The sequence below is a fragment of the Drosophila grimshawi genome, unplaced genomic scaffold (assembly GCF_018153295.1).
Source record: "Drosophila grimshawi isolate 15287-2541.00 unplaced genomic scaffold, ASM1815329v1 contig_848, whole genome shotgun sequence".
Taxonomy (NCBI): Eukaryota; Metazoa; Arthropoda; class Insecta; order Diptera; family Drosophilidae; genus Drosophila; species Drosophila grimshawi.
In genome coordinates this window covers 9,706,876-9,723,067 of record NW_025063692.1, presented here as the reverse complement: position 1 = coordinate 9,723,067, position 16,192 = coordinate 9,706,876, and the positions used below count along the sequence as shown (strand labels likewise).

The 16,192-nt window shown below is 39.0% G+C and overlaps 2 protein-coding genes across 2 annotated transcripts in view; one reads left to right on the top strand and one right to left on the bottom strand.

The window, feature by feature from the left end:
• LOC6565730 (ras guanine nucleotide exchange factor glfB) overlaps window positions 1-4,844 on the top strand; it is a 28,201-nt gene extending 23,357 nt beyond the window's left edge. The window contains exons 4-6 of the mRNA XM_032738802.2: window positions 2,690-2,717; window positions 2,779-3,273; window positions 4,347-4,844. Of these exons, the coding sequence (XP_032594693.2) occupies window positions 2,690-2,717; window positions 2,779-3,273; window positions 4,347-4,530 (707 nt within the window). The 3' untranslated portion in view covers window positions 4,531-4,844. The remainder of the gene's footprint in view (window positions 1-2,689; window positions 2,718-2,778; window positions 3,274-4,346) is intronic.
• A 1,203-nt stretch (window positions 4,845-6,047) lies between these two features.
• Window positions 6,048-6,419, bottom strand: LOC6565729. Its single transcript, XM_001992369.1, has one exon. It carries the CDS (start codon window positions 6,417-6,419, stop codon window positions 6,048-6,050), a length of 372 nt encoding a protein of 123 aa, XP_001992405.1.
• Between the last annotated feature and the right edge of the window lie 9,773 nt (window positions 6,420-16,192).

Sequence of the window (16,192 nt, the reverse complement as noted above, 5' to 3'; positions counted from 1 at the left end):
TGCTCTGCTGGATGAGTGGAGCAAAATCAGTCCAGAAACGACCCGGAAGCTGGTATCTTCCGTGAATAATAGGTTAAGGGAAGTTATTAAGGCTAAAGGATATCATTCTAAGTATTAACATCCTTATTTAAGTTTTTATACGCCAAATATGTTACTTTTCTAAGACTGTCCGAAATAAAGTTTGACATGTATTTTGGACATGTTTTCAGTTTTTGACTAATTTTAGTTAATTAATTAATATTTTAATAAAAACTGAAGCTTCCTTTTCAAACGTGATATAACATAAAACAAATTGGCATTTAAACATTTTGCGTTTGTTTCTTTGTTTAAACTTTATAGCACTTTAAAATTTTTGCTTGACACTGCCCGAAATGAACTGTAAGCCACTGTATATGTACTTATACTTATTTACATATATAATTTGTTATCTGCGTAAGGTGTAAGCTGGTAGTCGACCTTCGCCTGTTTATCTGCCCATTCTCCCCATTTAATCCAGGTTGAGTGCGTCCATTTTCCTTTCCCAGTGTCTATTGACGCTGCTTGGCCACTTTCTAGCTGATCTGCTCAATATCAGCCATTTAATTGAGTGCTCTGAAGTGACTACTTTGTTGTTGACGACTGCCACTTGCCACTTAAGGCTTGTCTCGATTACAGCCTCGGTTTTATCACCTGCTCTCGTTCCTGCATCGATCAGTCTGTTTATGTATTATATATACATATATATTATGTATACTCCACAGCAGTGGTTCTAGAATCGAGCACTCCGTGGCCAACCTTGAGCCGTCTCATCTTGCAAAATCGTACAACTTTAAGAATTCAACATTCTACATTTGCATTCCAATTGAAATCAGCTTTGATTGATGGTTGTACCCCAATTAAGTGTGAGCCAATTCTCAATGCTTAAGTGAGTCAATCAGTCAATCAGTCAGTCAATCAGTCCGTCAGTCAGTCATTCAGTCAGTCAATCAGTCATTCAGTCAGTTAGTCAGTTATTCAGTTTGTGTGGGCATGATACAAATACTGCTTACGAATCGATAGAAGTATGTTAAGCGAAACAGCAAATTGGCTAATTAATGCGCTGAAGTCGACTTTCAAGCGGGTTGCAAGCAACATGCCCACATGCATGCCCCGATGCCCCAATGCCCAGAGACATGTGTGGCAGCCAGGGCGCCCCAATGTCTGCCAGCCAAGTTGCGGGTCTTGACCAAACTGTTGCTGCTGCTGCCGCTGCTGCTGCCGCTGCTAAGCAGCTTGGCCTTAAAAGGCTGCACAATCGCCCACATTGAAGCACACACACAACACACACACACACACACACACACACACACACACACACACACCACACACACTTTGATATCGAGTCAGCTATGAATGGAATTGGAATTTGAAAATGCGACTGCGAATGCGAATCATGGAATGCGAGGAGATTTCTCCCACTCTCTCTCTCTCACTCTCTGTCTCCCTCTCAGTCTCTATCTCTATCTCTATCTCCCTCTGTCTCCCTCTGTCTCTCCCTCTCTCGCGCTCAATAATAAGCTGTGCCTGTTTTAGTCAATGAAAGTCTCGCGCTGGGTTTCACTTGTTTGGGTTGGCTTTGTAGGGGAATTTTTGTATGTATGGCCAGAGATGATTCACTGCGGGGAATCTTGGAAGTTGGCAAATACTCTATTGTTGTTGTTGTTGCTGTTATTATTTTTGTTGGCATTGTTGTTGCTGTTGTTGTTGCTGTTGTTGCTGTTGCAGCTGCTTTGTTTTTGTAATGCAAACAAATCGCATTCCGCATGCAAAGCGTTCGCATGCCCAAATACAAATAAATACACATATCGAATGCAGGTGATAAGCAATATATATATATATATATATATATACATATATATGTAATATATATGTATGTATATATATATGTATAGTCGTTACTACAAATCAGAGTCGTCTTCAACGTTTTTGACAAGCGTCAGTTGAGTTTCAGATATCTAAACGAGTTGTTGCAGTACTCGTGGCATGGTCATATTTCTCTAGAGACTTAAATAGAGAGAGAGGGAGAGGGAGAGAAAGAGACAGAGAGCTAGAGATGTGAGCGAGAGAGAGAGAGAGAGCGAGCGAGAGAGAGAACGACGCTGCATATTCCATGGATAGACGCTTGGCAGAGTGTAGGCCACAGAAACAACTATTGTTCATCTCATATATATATATATATGTTTATATATACATATATATATAGAATAGTCTTGGACCCATGGAGTAAACCTGATGACAAGATCGGATCAGTCATCCAATTCCAAATCGATTGCGATTCCACATTTGGGCAGAACGTGTTGAAAGCTTGGCCATGGATTTCTCCAGAGAGAGAGAGAGAGAGAGAGCCCAAACTTGGTTGACTCTTTGGATAAATTATGCAATCAAATAATCTCAACAAATATGTTATTCAGCCAGAAGAAAAGCACAAAGAAAGCTTTACATACTTTCATAAATATATACATACATATACATATACATATATATATAATCATATACGTATATAAATACATATTTACATATGTACAATTTGCCCTAATTCCGATGAGATTTTCTTTCTTTTCCCTTACATGATATTGTCAACTTCAACGTTATTGTCCACATCAACGTCAACGTCAACATCGAATGATGACTGATGCGTTGCACGCTGCTCGCTGCACGTTGCACGCTGCAGTTGCAGTGAACAACAATGTATTTAGACTGTAAGTATACATATATATATGGCCAAGAGCTGTGAGCTAAAAGAGCAAACGTTAATTGCAGCAATCGATCGCCGAAGAGCGAAAAGAAGTCGCGCAATCGTCGCAGCCAGGTGAACAGCCTCTGCCTGGATGAGCAATCGAAGTATCCGCTGTTTGGTGCCCGTCTCAATGTGCTCGAGCTGAACATGTCGGATCATCCGTATGTGCCGCGTTTCGTTGTCGATGCCTGCGCCCAGATCGAGAAGCCCGATCACATCGAACAGGATGGCATCTATCGGGCCAGTGGCAACAAGCTGCACGTCGATGAGCTCAAGCGGAAGCTAACCCATCTCTACGAGCCGCGCTGGCTGCAAACGGACGACATCCACACGTTGACCAGCCTGCATAAACAATTCTTTCGTGAGCTGCCCGATCCGCTGATTACCCATGAGGCGTACGAGCGTCTGGGACGATCCCTCACCGATGATGCGGCCATCGAACGGATGCGTTTGGCCTTTGATGAGATGCCCGAACCGAATCGTTCCACGCTCCGCTTCCTCATCAAGCATTTGACCAAGTGAGTGTCCAAGCAGATGAAGCTTTTCCGTCTTGTCTATGCGAGACAAGACAAGTAGTTCAAGTAATCGCAAGACAACAAAAGATCTTAGTTTTATGACCAGTACCTAGTCCGACTTGAGCTTGCTTTCCCTTGTCAAAACTCAATGCAAAACTTCAGTTTTGTATATTATTTTCTAGTTTTATATATCTTTAATTTGCTCTCTCTACCAGCCACAAATTGGCAATTCGATTTATTTGACAGGCATTTACACACTTACACATTTACAAACTTAACAATTGTGTTGCATACGAGGTGTGTTCAAAAAGTATCGCGAATTTTGAATTTTCGCGGGTTACGTATATTCGAATTTCGATTTTTTTGTAGCGTTATGTTGGTACTCATGTCTCTCACTTATGCCGACAAGCTCGGCCATTTTGAATGTTCACTTAATTGTTGACAGCTGCTTTGCTTGCACGTGTTTTGGATCGTCTTCGATTTTTACCTATTCAAAAAAATGGATCAAAGAACCTGTATCAAATTTTGTGTGAAAAACGAAATGAAGTGCTTGACGAGATAAAGACGGGATCGAAGGAGGAGCTGAACAAGATAAAAAAAAAATGATTTTTTGAAGTGTTTCGAAGATTGGAAAAACCGTTGGCACAAGTGTATAATATCTCATGGGGATTACTTTGAAGGGGACAAAATAGATATTCATGAATAAATAAATAATAACTGAAAAAACACAAAATTCGCGATACTTTTTGAACACACCTCGTATGTTATTTGAGAACCGAGGTAGTAGTTAGTAATTAGCAGATTGCATGCACTACTTGAAGTCATTTTATATGTCATCTTCCAAAACAAATAAAAAATGTCAGACAACATGTAAAGCAGCTTACAAATCAAATGTTGACTTAAATTAAATAATTCGATGGGCAACAGTTATTCGAATCAGATTCGAGTTAGAAACGTCGTTAAACAATAGGCATCAATCAATAGTATTAAAGTCATTTTGTTAGTTCTATTTGCTGTGTGCAACAATCAAAATGTGTATGTATTCATTTCAATTCATTTTGCATTCACATTCACAGCGTTGCAGCTGCGAGCAGCTTAAACCGGATGCCAGCATCCAATTTGGCAATTGTTTGGGGTCCCTGTTTGCTGGCTGCGAACGACATCAATTTCGATATTGGGCGCATGAATATGCTCGCCAAGGTGCTAATTGAGAACTATGAGCTCATTTTTCGGCCCACAAATGAGCGACTTGTCTGCTAATCAACATACAACAAACAACCAACAAACAACAACAACAACAATAGCAAGTGCAACAACCACAACAACCACAAAGGGAAAACATCACACAAATTGTGCGTCGCCTTGGAATGGCGCTACTATTTAATATTTAAAACATTTCATACATACATTTATTATAATTATAATTACAATTAGAATTTGTTTTTTTTTTTTCTTCTTAACTGTCGTGTATGCTTTAAACCCGCTTCCTCTTCTTCTTTTTTTTTTTGTTGTGTGTGCTAATATTATTATTTATTTATTGTTAAAAAAGCAAAAAAAAAAAAAAAACAAACAAACAAACGAACAGAAAAACAAAATGTTTGGAATGTAAACATTTCCTGTAGTCGAATTCAGCAAACAAGCAAAAATACTTACCAAAAAGACAGTAGACTAAGCTAATGCTAAACATTATAAAGATATATATATATATTTATATATATGTACACACACACACACAGACACACACTAACATACCACAACTCACATATTGAATATATATGTTTTTTTTTTAGGTCTTACGATTTGACCAAAAAAAAAAAAACAGAAAAAAAAGAAAAGAAAATAATTAGAAGCATACTCTAGGCGTTATCTATGCATAATGTTGAATAGCGATATATCAAAATGTATGTCATAAATATCATGTGATAAGATTTTGACGCCTTAATGTCTTTTTTTTTTTGGGTATTTTTTTTTTTTTTTTTGATAATATAATAAGTTAAATGTGAACATTTACCATATACATATACAATAACAACAAACACTTTCATTTTGTATAGTCGTCTTGAGAAGAGCAGCAAATGCCAAAATAACAATAAAATAAATCTAAAAAAATAAAAACACAAAAAAGAGTTGCAGATGATTAATATGTTTGCTATCTCAATAAATCTTACAAGTATTTAAAAAAAATAAAATGGTTCCCTTTCATTATTTACAATGTACGATTGGGGGATGACTTTATGTTGCTACATCTTAGATATAGATCTAGATATAGATGTGAACTTTATTATAATAACACTTATAAACTTAATTTATATATCTATCTAGATATTTTGTATACTTCAAAAGTACACTCATACAAAAATCGGCCTGAATTTAATGGGATAACTCGGCTTATAACTTTCTAATAGCCAGTATTTTCTTTTCTTAATTCTAGGGTACATTTCTCTAATATCAGTTCAACTTCCAGAATTAGTTTGGGTTTTTTTTTAATACTTAAGTTGTCATTTGAAATTTCATTACTCTTTGCTGAGTTTTAGAAAGGATATTCTCTAAAAATAAACATTTGCATTTCTCTTTTTTCGAAATACTTTCTTTTATTAAGAAACAGATTTCTATAAAATAGAAAAAAGCTTTTCTATTTTAAGCACTTTTTTCATATATTTACAAATCATTTCTGAAAACCTGAACATTTTCCTGGTTTTTTTAAGGGGATTTTTAATAATGAATCTTAATTTGCATTTAGTGTAATTTATAGTTGAACATTCAGAAGAATTTCGAGTTTATAGCATGGGTATACCAGTTAGTAAGTTCAGCTTCCTTGGCTTGGTATTTATGGTCATGCATTGGAGCACGAGGTATCCATAGTCGCAGGGATCGGAGAAGGCATTCAGTCCATCGAATATTTGCTTGCAGTGACGCATCACGAGACGCTCGTAGGCGCTGGCATTGGGCCCGAGGCGGGCGAGATCCAGCTTGTTATCACTGCCAATGTAGTCCTTGATCAGGCACCTGGTGTAGCACTTGATATTCGTGGCAATGCTGCTAACGGGCTTATCGGGCGAGATGGCCTCCAGATCAACGTGCGTCACTTTGTGTACATGTAGACACTCATCGGATGCGTTGCATCCGGCGATCATCAGCTGCACATACATTTTTTGTTTCGAAAAAATGTGGAAAGTGTGAGCATTGTACAAGGATTTGCATTAGCTATGGACACTCACTGCCACGAGGAGCAACAGTTGCAGATGCATTTTGTTCAATTTTGAGAATCCGTTTGCAATATGAACTTGCACTCGCGATGCGTGCAACAATGGAAATGAGGCACGAGGGTGATTCCCCCTCTTATTTATGCAACGCAATATGCCATGGAAGTGTGCGTGTTGTCTGCTGTTCGTCGTACAATTGGGGTATACTCAGCTCCTACATATCCACAGAGAGCGAGAGAGAGAGAGAGAGAGAGAGAGAGAGAGAGAGAGAGAGAGAGAGAGAGAGAGAGAGAAAATAAAGAATATCATTTACTGAATTACATTTATTTGACTTATCATTTACTCGTTGAACATAACTAACTGATCAGAGTACAGGTCATAATCTAGTCAGTAATATTGCTTATGCTCTGCACACTATTCGAATTTGATTGCAATAATTAAGTAACCTATTTATACCCATTAAAAGTGCATCAAATTGGGTATACTTAAGCAGTTTAACATTCAGCGTGTAAGTTGAAAATTGAAGATTTTCACAAGTGAACAACAATTTGGAGAGGTTTACACGATTTGCATAATGGACTTCGATTGGAGACAGCTGGGTATGCTGGGTATGCGCTAGTCGTGCATATTTCGGGTATGGATCATTCGCACTTTTTGTTTTATTAAGAAAAAATGATGAAAATGGCATTTTTGGTCGATTGGCAATGCCCATTCAAATGCAAGTGGCAAGTGGCAAGCGGCAAGTGGCAAGCGGCAAGTGGCAAGTGGCAAGCGGCAAGTGGCAAATGGCAAATTGCTGGTCAAATAACAGCAGCTGCAGTAACACCAGCAACATCGGATGTGGCATGTCGAACTAATAATGCCCGCTGTGTAGTCCAAATAAAGGGCATACGCTTAGATAGACCTGAGAGAGTCTCTCTCTCTCTCTCTCTCTCTCTCTGTCTCTCTCTCTCTCTCACTCTGTCTCTCTTTTACTATGCTATCCCTCTCGGCAGTCGCACTTGCACTTGCATGATTTCCTGTGTTTGGGTGTGAATGGGTGTAGCCGCAGTGCCCCTCCCCCTCTCGCTCCGTCATTCCAGATTGTGGGTTTCTTGATTATGTGTTTAGGTTTTTGCGGCCATTGGGCAAAAATAGCCGCAAAATTCAATTTTCCAAGCAAATCACACGTGAACTTCTCTCAGTGAGTTTCGAGCAGAAGAAGGAAGCGTGCGGCAAGCTGTGGCAAGGCGGAAAGCCAATGTAATCAGCCGACCATTTGACATGGCCTGTCATCAGCGACATGTACAGCATGTTCTTGGCGATATATATATATTAATACATATATATATATATATATATTTAGGTCCTTGGCGACACTGCGGCTGGGCAAAACTTTTGCAGGCCAATCAGCCCAAGTAGCAGCCGCAGCAGCAGCAGCAGCAGCAGCAGCAGCAGCAACAACAGCAGAAAGCCAAAATCCAAAGACAACTGTCGAATATGGGCTGGTTTTAAGTACATCTAAGCAAAATTACAAATTATGCAGAGGAAGTTGGCAGTCAAGTGGACTGCAAGTCAAAGCACAAATTGCAAAATGGGCGTTGCGGCAATTGCCTCGCAAATTGAAGGGTTATTTGAGACAGTCCAAGTAGCAAATGTATCCCATTTGCGACAACGGCAACAACATTGTGTCCCAAATGCAATTATGAGCAGCCCAGCATAATAAGTGCAAGCAACCAAAGTCCATATTTAATTATCAATGCAAATGGAATAAACATTTGCAGTATGTAATCGAGTTGGGCAACGAAAAAGCGATCTTTATATGAAAGACTCTGAGTCTGAGTCGGAGTCGGAGTCTGAGTCGGAGTCGGAGTCTGAGTCGGAGTCTGGTCTGTCTGGTTGTCATGGCTGTTGCTTTGTGGTTGAAAATTGCTCAAATGAAATGCGAGTCATGGCAAGCAGTTGGCTTATAATTCAATTTTTGCTGCTGACGGCCAACCAACCACAGAAGAATTTTAGCACTTGTGCTTCGTTCGAGTTTGCCATGGCAATTGGCTTTGGATTTAAGTTTTGGGTTTTGAATTTGGACTTGTGTTCGGATTCTGCTTTCAAAATTGCCATGCGCTTCATTTGCTGTGTTCTTGCTGTGTGTGGGTGAGTGGTTGGCTCAATGCCTTCAGTCTTACACAGTCGTATACCCTGTAATCAGACGAATGCCATCATTCAACTGTCACATTTTCTGAGCAGATCCATGTGTTTTACCTTTGCCCTACAAATGACATTTTAAATATATTCAAGTGCATTTTTCAAAGCACATATCTTATTTTTAGTATCTATCCTGACAAAAGCAGTTATTGAAGTATAAATATAGTTGTATTTAGCAAAGGTTTGTATTACTTGAAATCAGGGTATCTGATATTAATTCAGCCTCTTATGTTTATAGCGCTATTAATCAGAGTACAGGGTATCTGATATTGATTCAGTCTCTGGACAGGAAATGTCTTGAGTTTCATTTTGGTTTTGCGATTTGTTTTTGACAACACTCAGAAATATAAATTTTGCAATTTTATTGCGGCCAAGCAGTTGACTGCAGAACAGTAACTTAAGCCGGTCTTAGGATGAGTGGAGCAGGCCGAGCATCAACATCAGCGTCAGCATCAGCATCAGCATCAGGAGCAGAACCAGGACCACAGTCAGGACGAGCTGCCTAACCACTGAAACGTGTCTTAACTTATGAAATATTGCAAGTGCCAGTTGCCAATTGCAGAGCGCAGAGACCAAAAGACTCCTTCTTCCAGCAGCTGCATGTTGTTTCATAGAATTTACCTTGTCACATAATATTGTCAATTATATTAACTATAATTTAATTAAAATTAACATTCAAAATAAAGTGTTGAGTGTTGTCTATGCAATTAATATATATTAAAATATACAAAATAATAAATAAAGTTGGATCGATTTATTTATGTTGGGTTTATTATTGAAAACATATGAAAACATAGACTTAGACTGCATCATAATTAATTATGTGTGCCTTGTTGTGCTTCATGTAAAACTCTGCTTCATCATAAATACATAATACATAATCCTTTTTGTTTGCTTTGCAGTTTCTATTATTTCAATACGCTCGAAATTGTATTAATTGAATTAATAACAAAAATAATTATTAACAAATTGTTGTAAGTGGAATGCTTCTATTGTTATTCATAAACCGCTAATCATATGCAATGCGATTTAGGGGTTTTTTTTTAAAGTTGGTTTACTAATTTGCCAAAATACAGTCAGAGTACAAAAATAACATAATAATTAACATAAAATATGTGTGAATTTAAATGGCTTAATGCCATGCATAAGTCAAACAGTCTAAGTCTAATGTTATTTTGTGTAATTAAATTATAAATTGTTGGTGATCATTTGGAAGATATTTTCATCACACATAGGCCTCGTTAAGATGAGTGGCCAACACAGATGTGGAGTGGGGCAGCAGCTGTAGCTGGAGTCGAGCAGCTGCACTTCTTGTTGGCCAAGTGGTTGCTGTTTTGGGCTTGAATTTGCCGGCGGCTCACTTGATGTTCCCAGAAGTGGCGCCACCTGTTGGCCAGAGGCGAGGACTGAGTAGCAGACGCCACAGTTGCGCTTTCATGACTCGCAGCAGCACTCGACATTAAGATGCCGCCAATGTGTAATAGCAGACTGAACTGTGTGTGTGTGGGTGTGTGTGTGTGTGTGTGTGGCCAAAGATGTAGAAGCTGTGAGTTTGGTTGACAGGTTGCTGAGTTAGCAGCAGCAGCCGCAGCAGCAGCCGCAGCGGCAGCAGTCAAGGATGTGACAGCGCTGAGCCCATTTGACACAAGCATAATATAATAAAAACCGCAAACAAGTAATGCCAACCAGCGTCTCTTGTACTCTCTGCTCCTGCCCAGCACCACTCCACATCCATTGAAGTGGATCACAGGCGTGTAGGCCTCAACATTCGGTATAAGGTCCAAGTTGAGGTCCGCACGGAAGGAAGCGGATAACCGAGCCGAGAAGTATGCCAAGTATGATGCTGAAGTGTCCTCGTCTGTCTCGCTTTGTTCGCTGCTCTTATCCTGGCCTGAGTGCTGAGTCCTGTGTGCGTCTGGGCGTTATCCTTTCGGCGTGATTAAGCCACAAGTGCGTGACATTTTAATGCGACATTTATGCCCAAGACAAGAGATTATTATTGAAAACGCGCACTTCGCCCTCATGACAACAACAGCAGCAACAGCAGCAACAGCAATAGCAACAACAACAACCACAATAATAATAATAATAATAACAATGATAATATTATCAGCAAGGATAACATGGTGAGTTGCTTAACACCAGTCTCGCAGCTTATTTATTTATTTTCCCATTTGACAACTAAGTGACACATTGTGTTTGACGCCCCACAAGATGGCAACCCAGCTGTTGGCTGGCATATTCTACCAGCAGCAGCAGCAACAGCAACAGCAGCAACAGCAGCAGCAGTCACAGGAACAACAATAGGATATGGCTATAATCAAGATGCGATGTTATTGATTCTGATTTATGCGTACTCTTCAAAGCCCAACAAATATGAAGAATAATTTGAGTAGAACATATAGAAATTTGTATGCAGTTAGTGAATTCAAAACAGTTTTTATTTAAATATAAAAATGTACAAATAATTCATTTACACAGATTAAAAAGAAAATTTGTATTGCAATTAAGCGATTTTATTTGTAGCAGAAGAACGCAATTCGAAAAATATTCAAGAAAAACAAAGTGAAGAACAATTCATTATTTAATATTTGAATACTAATCAAAAAATACTCAATTCAATTATTTTTTAAATTCAAAAAGGACAAAAGAGTTTCTAGCAAAGCACTTATTTATTGTGCCACATTTCTTGGACTGGCTACAAAAAAGCCAGCAACAATCAGGTGTCGAGACAACAATATATATGTAATATAGAATATGTAATAATAAAAGTAGTTTGTGAACGCCTTTTCTAGACAGTCCAAATACAATTCAGCATCTCATCATTTTGCACATAAATTGTGTGTTTTTTTTTTTTTTTTTGGGTTTTGTCGGTTTTTGGGTAAAAAGCAAAAGTGTTGACAGGAAACTGGCCCTTTCATGCGTGTGTCAAAGCCAAATGAAATGGCAATTTAATTGAATTCTTTAGAAATGAGTTCGCCTTTGTCCACGAGTACAATTAAAACGCATACAGCGCTGTACGTGTGCATATGTACACCCTGGCATTTGGCAAACTATTTTGGGTTTCTTGTGACTGGTCAAAATGGAAATAAACCCAACGGATTACCTGGGCAGCTAGCTCCCAGAGATGCTGGCTGAATTAAAATCGAAATCATAACATGTCAACACATTCACGTTTTTATAATGTAATGTTGAAAACCCAACCAAAATAATAAAAGCTATGACAAAAACGGGCAAAGAGGGTGTGGCAGGGGGGGAAGGGATGCTGGCAAACAGAACTAAAAATGAGAATGCAAATGAACGGAGCGAAAGGGTGACGAGCCGGGGGAGCAGGTTCAGGGGAGGAGTTGTTCCTGGTCTGGTTGAACAGGTGTTTCAGTTTTGCTTCGCATACAAAACTATGCAATGAAATGTGGCAAGTGTGTGTTTGTGTGTGTGTGTGTGTTTGTGTGTGTGTGTTTGTGTGTGTGTGTGTTTGTTTGTTTGTTGGCGGTATAAAAATGTAATAACAAAGTTGACGCGTTGCTTTTATTGCCTTTTGGCTGCATTCGGGCTTGTGGCTTTGTCGACAGTAAAAACTATTTACACACACACGCTGACAGTCAGAATAAGTGTGAGAGAGCGAGACAGACAGAGAGAGAGAGAGAGAGAGAGAGGGGGCTAGCGAGAGTTGAATGTTTACAAACAAAATGCCAATGGACGCAGATGCCACGGAGTGTTGTCATATCACTGCTAAAGCTACCGCATGGCGCTGAAAAGTATGCAATGCCGCAGAGCAATGCAGAGGCACTTGGCTGGTGGTTGGCGGAGGAGGGTGGGCGGAGAGTAACTAGCCTACACTCGGCGAAAAAGAATGTATTCATAGCTTTGCTTTGAAAATTATACAATTTATATTCCATTATTTTTGGACATTTGTTATTCGAATCGTTTTGTTAACAAAACTTGTCTAAATTTGTTGCAAATGCAATGCAAGGAGACTCTTAAGAGACTCTAGTTAATGAAGAAGATAACACTTCAAAAATGCCAGCAAGAATTCATAGCTTTTTGATCGATGTGACATCGAAATAAATGATCTGAATTTTTTGTAGAAATTGCTTAGATAATTAATTAATTAATTAATAAAGTTATTTTTGACTGTTGCAGCACAGCTACAATATTTGAACGATTTCAAATATATTGCATTATATGTTTGGTCACTTATTTTTTTTTTTGCTGAGTGTAGCTAGTGCTGCTGTTGCCACATTTATTTGGCTGAGTGTAGCTAGTGCTGCTGTTGCCACATTTATTTTGCTGAGTGTAGCTAGTGCTACTGTTGCCACATTTATTTTGCTGAGTGTAGCTAGTGCTACTGTTGCCACATTTATTTTGCTGAGTGTAGCTAGTGCTACTGTTGCCTTCTTGCAAACTGCCAAACCGCATTGTCCCGTTAGCATTTTCATTTCAAATTCAAATGCTGTTTGCATAAAAACACGAGGCAAAGACGTCGGACGTCGGACGACGGACGACGGACAAGAGACAAGAGACGTCTGACGTCAGACGTCACGGACTCGTCGCATCGTTCAGAAATTATTTTGACTGACTGTGCGATTCGGTTGTGGCATTGGTAGACCTGCCAGGCCGGACAGACTGACTGCCAAACGGCCAAACATGGGCCAAGTGACAATAACAAGAAACGGTCGGCGACTTTTTCCTGTTCGTTTCTTTCATTCGTTTTTTTTTTTTTCGCAAAATGTTTCCAATGGCCAAAGTCGTTGGCCGCCAGGGGGCGCTTCAGCGTCGTCGCGAGCCAAATCGAAAATGAAGCAAAATTGGCAAAGATGCCACGTTTGGACAGCAACAGCTGCCACCAGCTCAGTTACATATGTGTGTGTGTGTGTGTGTGTGTGTCTGTATGCTCTGCCCTGCATCCGTTTCCCAGCCTGCCATGTGTACAAGTGTGCCTGTGTGTGTGTGTGTGTGTGTGTGTGCCGTGTCTGTGTTTGGTTAAATGGATTGTTTACTTTGATTACAAAAATATGGCAAATGTTTGCACGTTTTTTTTTATGTCTCACTGTATGTGTGTGTGTGTGTGTGTGTGTGTGTGTGTGTGTGTGTGTGTGTGTGTGTGTGTGTGTGTGTGTGTGTGTGTGTGTGTGTGTGTGTGTGTGTGTGTGTGTGTGTGTGTGTGTGTGTGTGTGTGCTAGAGATGAGCAAACAATTTGAGTTATTTGATTCTCTTAATTTTGCTTATTATTTATTGACGATCAATCAGAATTAATTATTATTATAATTAATACAATCAAAAGCAACAAACTTAAAGTTTATGGATCTTACAACTCAATTTTTGCATATTTTTCGAAAGTATTCTTCTTGGTATTTGAGTGTTTAATAAAGCGATAAACTCTGCTATAAAAACGGTTGAGTAACCAAAAAAATATTAATACAAATTTGTTCAAATTTTAAGCAGTTTTTAGTGAAGAAATAATAAATTTGTCTCTAGACTGAATCACTCGTTGTTTATCGAATTGAATTTGCTGGGCAGTCTGTGCCAAAGTACACCATCGATGTGATGTATATGAATGAAGATTAACATCAAAATAATATATACTTATCAACAAATTCTACAAAAATAGATATGACATGGTCAGAATATCCGATTTTTGCCAGACTCTGACTGGAATATAGATTTTTATTTTATTTTTTATTGATTAAATTCATAATTTCGGAATATTTCTTATATTTCATCATCAATATAGTTGCAACAACACAATTTTATCGCTATTTATGTGAACACATCACGCGCTCATCTCTGATGCAATACTGTGGGCGTGGGGTGGCAGGATGGGTGCGAGGCAGGTGTCGGGAAGTGAAGACAAATGCGGCTTGATGCACAGCGCTTATAAAATCCAAAAGCTAACATTATAGCAAAAAATCTGGTGTTATACATTTGACTTTGGTTGATTTTTATGCATTTCCATTGCAGCCCCGCCAGATTGTTGTTTGGGTTTTTCCTGAAGTGGGGCACCTGTCAGGTGGAGCGAACAATGTTGCCAGCATACAGTTGAGTTAAATGCTGAAATGCAAACAGTGGCATTGAATGAAATGCCCTATGACGTGTTCGAATGTTGAATGCCCCCAAATGGCTACATGTTGAAGAATGCAAAATGAGAAAGAGAAGCGGTCTCAAAATATAAGAAACAATTCAAGTGATCTAAATGATGATTAAAAACCCCATCGAATTGAGTGTACAAATGTAAATTATATTTTTGCAAATTAATAAATATGTAATCAGTCACTAATCCATCAGTCAGACTGACTGTCAGTTTGTAGTGGACTGCAAAATTCAAAAGACAGCAAATGTAATAATAATAAATGCTTAATTATATACAGACAGCAAAACAGAACGATTTCGAAGGGAAAGATTTGATTGTTTATTGAATCTCAATAAATGTAACATTTTATTCCATATTTTGCTGCATCTTCCAGCTCAAATGTGTATAGAACTAATCGAGCGGCTGATTAAATTGTGTCTATGGCCTAGATCATTTGTCACCCACTCAAATGCTGCACCCTTTCATCATTCTCACTGACTGCTTAGCTTCCCTTTTCCTTCTCTCTCCCTCTCTGTCTCTCTCTGTCTCTCTCTGTCTCTCTCTGTCTCTCTCTGTCTCTCTCTGTCTCTCTCTGTCTCTCTCTGTCTCTGTCTTCCTTTGTAGCCCCTTTAGTGCATAGCATTGACCCGCATATTTGCATTTCATTGAATGTGTGCGCTGGCAAAACTAATTTTCCAATAGAACCAGTGAGAAAGATTTAAAAGGAGTATGCTTGACTAAGAGATATCCCGTAACTAGCTCTATTTACAAATAAAAACACAATTCTTTCGCTTGGCAACTACAAAAAGAAAATGCTTAATTGCTGAGCTTGAAGATTTGAAGATGGCTTGTTAAACAAAAGAGTTGCTTATACAAAAGCCCACATTTGGACATCTGGATCTGATGAGATGCATATGGATATGGCCTATTTTTATATATGTTAAATGACGAATCACTTTCACTGTCTCATTCAGAAAGTAGCTTGAAGACACAGAAGTCTCCTTTATTTGTGTAGAATCTGCTGGTGATGCCCTTTTGTGTCCATTGTCAGTGTGCGGGGTATGCAACGCAAAACAAGAAGCAGAAGAGTGAAATAACATTTTTATTAGCTTCTCCATGGTGTATGCAAGCATGTATGCATATACATACATATTTACGTACACACACACATACATACATACATAGATTTGCACGCTTGAGGCACGAGCAGCTGCTACAGTCACTGCGTGCCGGAAGAGAGCCCAACGGCCACGCCCCCAATGCCAAATAGTTTTACACTGTAGCTCAAGGCCCCCCCCTCATATATACACCACCCTTCCCGCCCTTTTATATATATGTATGTTTTTTTTTAGCGCATTTTATTTTATTAATGCGATTTTGCTTGCCCAGAGCTGGAGCCAGAGCCTTTGGCAGGATGTGCCCAAGACGTCGGCTCGTCGCTATTATGGCAGCTATTTGTTTGCA